This window comes from Myotis davidii, unplaced genomic scaffold (assembly GCF_000327345.1).
Source record: "Myotis davidii unplaced genomic scaffold, ASM32734v1 scaffold151, whole genome shotgun sequence".
Taxonomy (NCBI): Eukaryota; Metazoa; Chordata; class Mammalia; order Chiroptera; family Vespertilionidae; genus Myotis; species Myotis davidii.
This window is the reverse complement of record NW_006285248.1, coordinates 1241483-1242257: the sequence shown is the minus strand read 5'-3', so window position 1 is coordinate 1242257 and position 775 is coordinate 1241483. Positions and strand designations below refer to the sequence as shown.

The following is a 775-nucleotide window of genomic DNA, read 5'->3' as shown; positions in this document are numbered from 1 at the left end:
CGAAGGATGTCTGCCTACAGCTTAAGTCTGCTCCCCACTGGCAAGTGGACATTCCCCGAGGGCTGCCGGGCTGCCAGTGTGATGTCTGACTGCCAGCTTTGGCCCAATCCCCTGGGGAGCAGGCCTAAGCTAGCAGGTGGTCATCCCCCAAGGGGTCCCAGACTGCGAGAGGGCACAGGCCGGGCTGAGGGACCCCCCCGCACCCCCTAGTGCACAAATTTTTGTGCACCAGGCCTCTAGTATATAATAATATTAGTAAGAAATTCCTTTTTATTTTATAATTTATATAACAGAAATTCATTATTTACTACTTATTTTACAAATTTGAGTTTTCACAATCTTACATATTTCTGTATGTCCAGCGAATTCTTTGCTCAAATTGGGTTTATACCTATTTTAAGTCTTCCACTAATATAGCATATTTTAGTTTTCTTATGAATGCTTTTAATTTAATTATTGACATCAAGTAGTGAATCTAAAAGGAATATTCAAAATTCCCACTATGATATTAATTCAATTTAATTCTTTATTTTTCTCAAAAGTAAGTAGTAATGAGCTTTTACTATTATACCGTTCTTTAAACAAGAATGACAGAAGTGACATTTTTATCCTAAATTTTTACAATTGAGTTGACTATATCAATGAGAAAAAAAACTACTTTTTCTTGTTTCCTTTCACAGGCAGTGATACCGTCTTTATCCAAGTTACACTGTCCCATGGCCCAAGTTAGTATATTTGGTTTAAGAATCAATTCTCGCTTTGGCTTTAAAAATTA

At 37.2% G+C, this 775-nt stretch overlaps 1 protein-coding gene across 3 annotated transcripts in view; it reads left to right on the top strand.

Annotated features, from left to right (window-relative positions):
• SOS1 (SOS Ras/Rac guanine nucleotide exchange factor 1) overlaps positions 1-775 on the top strand; it is a 79780-nt gene that overhangs the window by 71466 nt on the left and 7539 nt on the right. For 2 of the 3 annotated variants that reach the window (XM_015558877.1, XM_015558875.1), the window contains one exon: positions 681-725. The exons of the other annotated variant lie outside the window; for it this stretch is intronic. In XM_015558877.1, coding sequence (XP_015414363.1) covers positions 681-725 — 45 coding nt within the window. The remainder of the gene's footprint in view (positions 1-680; positions 726-775) is intronic. 3 annotated transcript variants of the gene reach the window in all.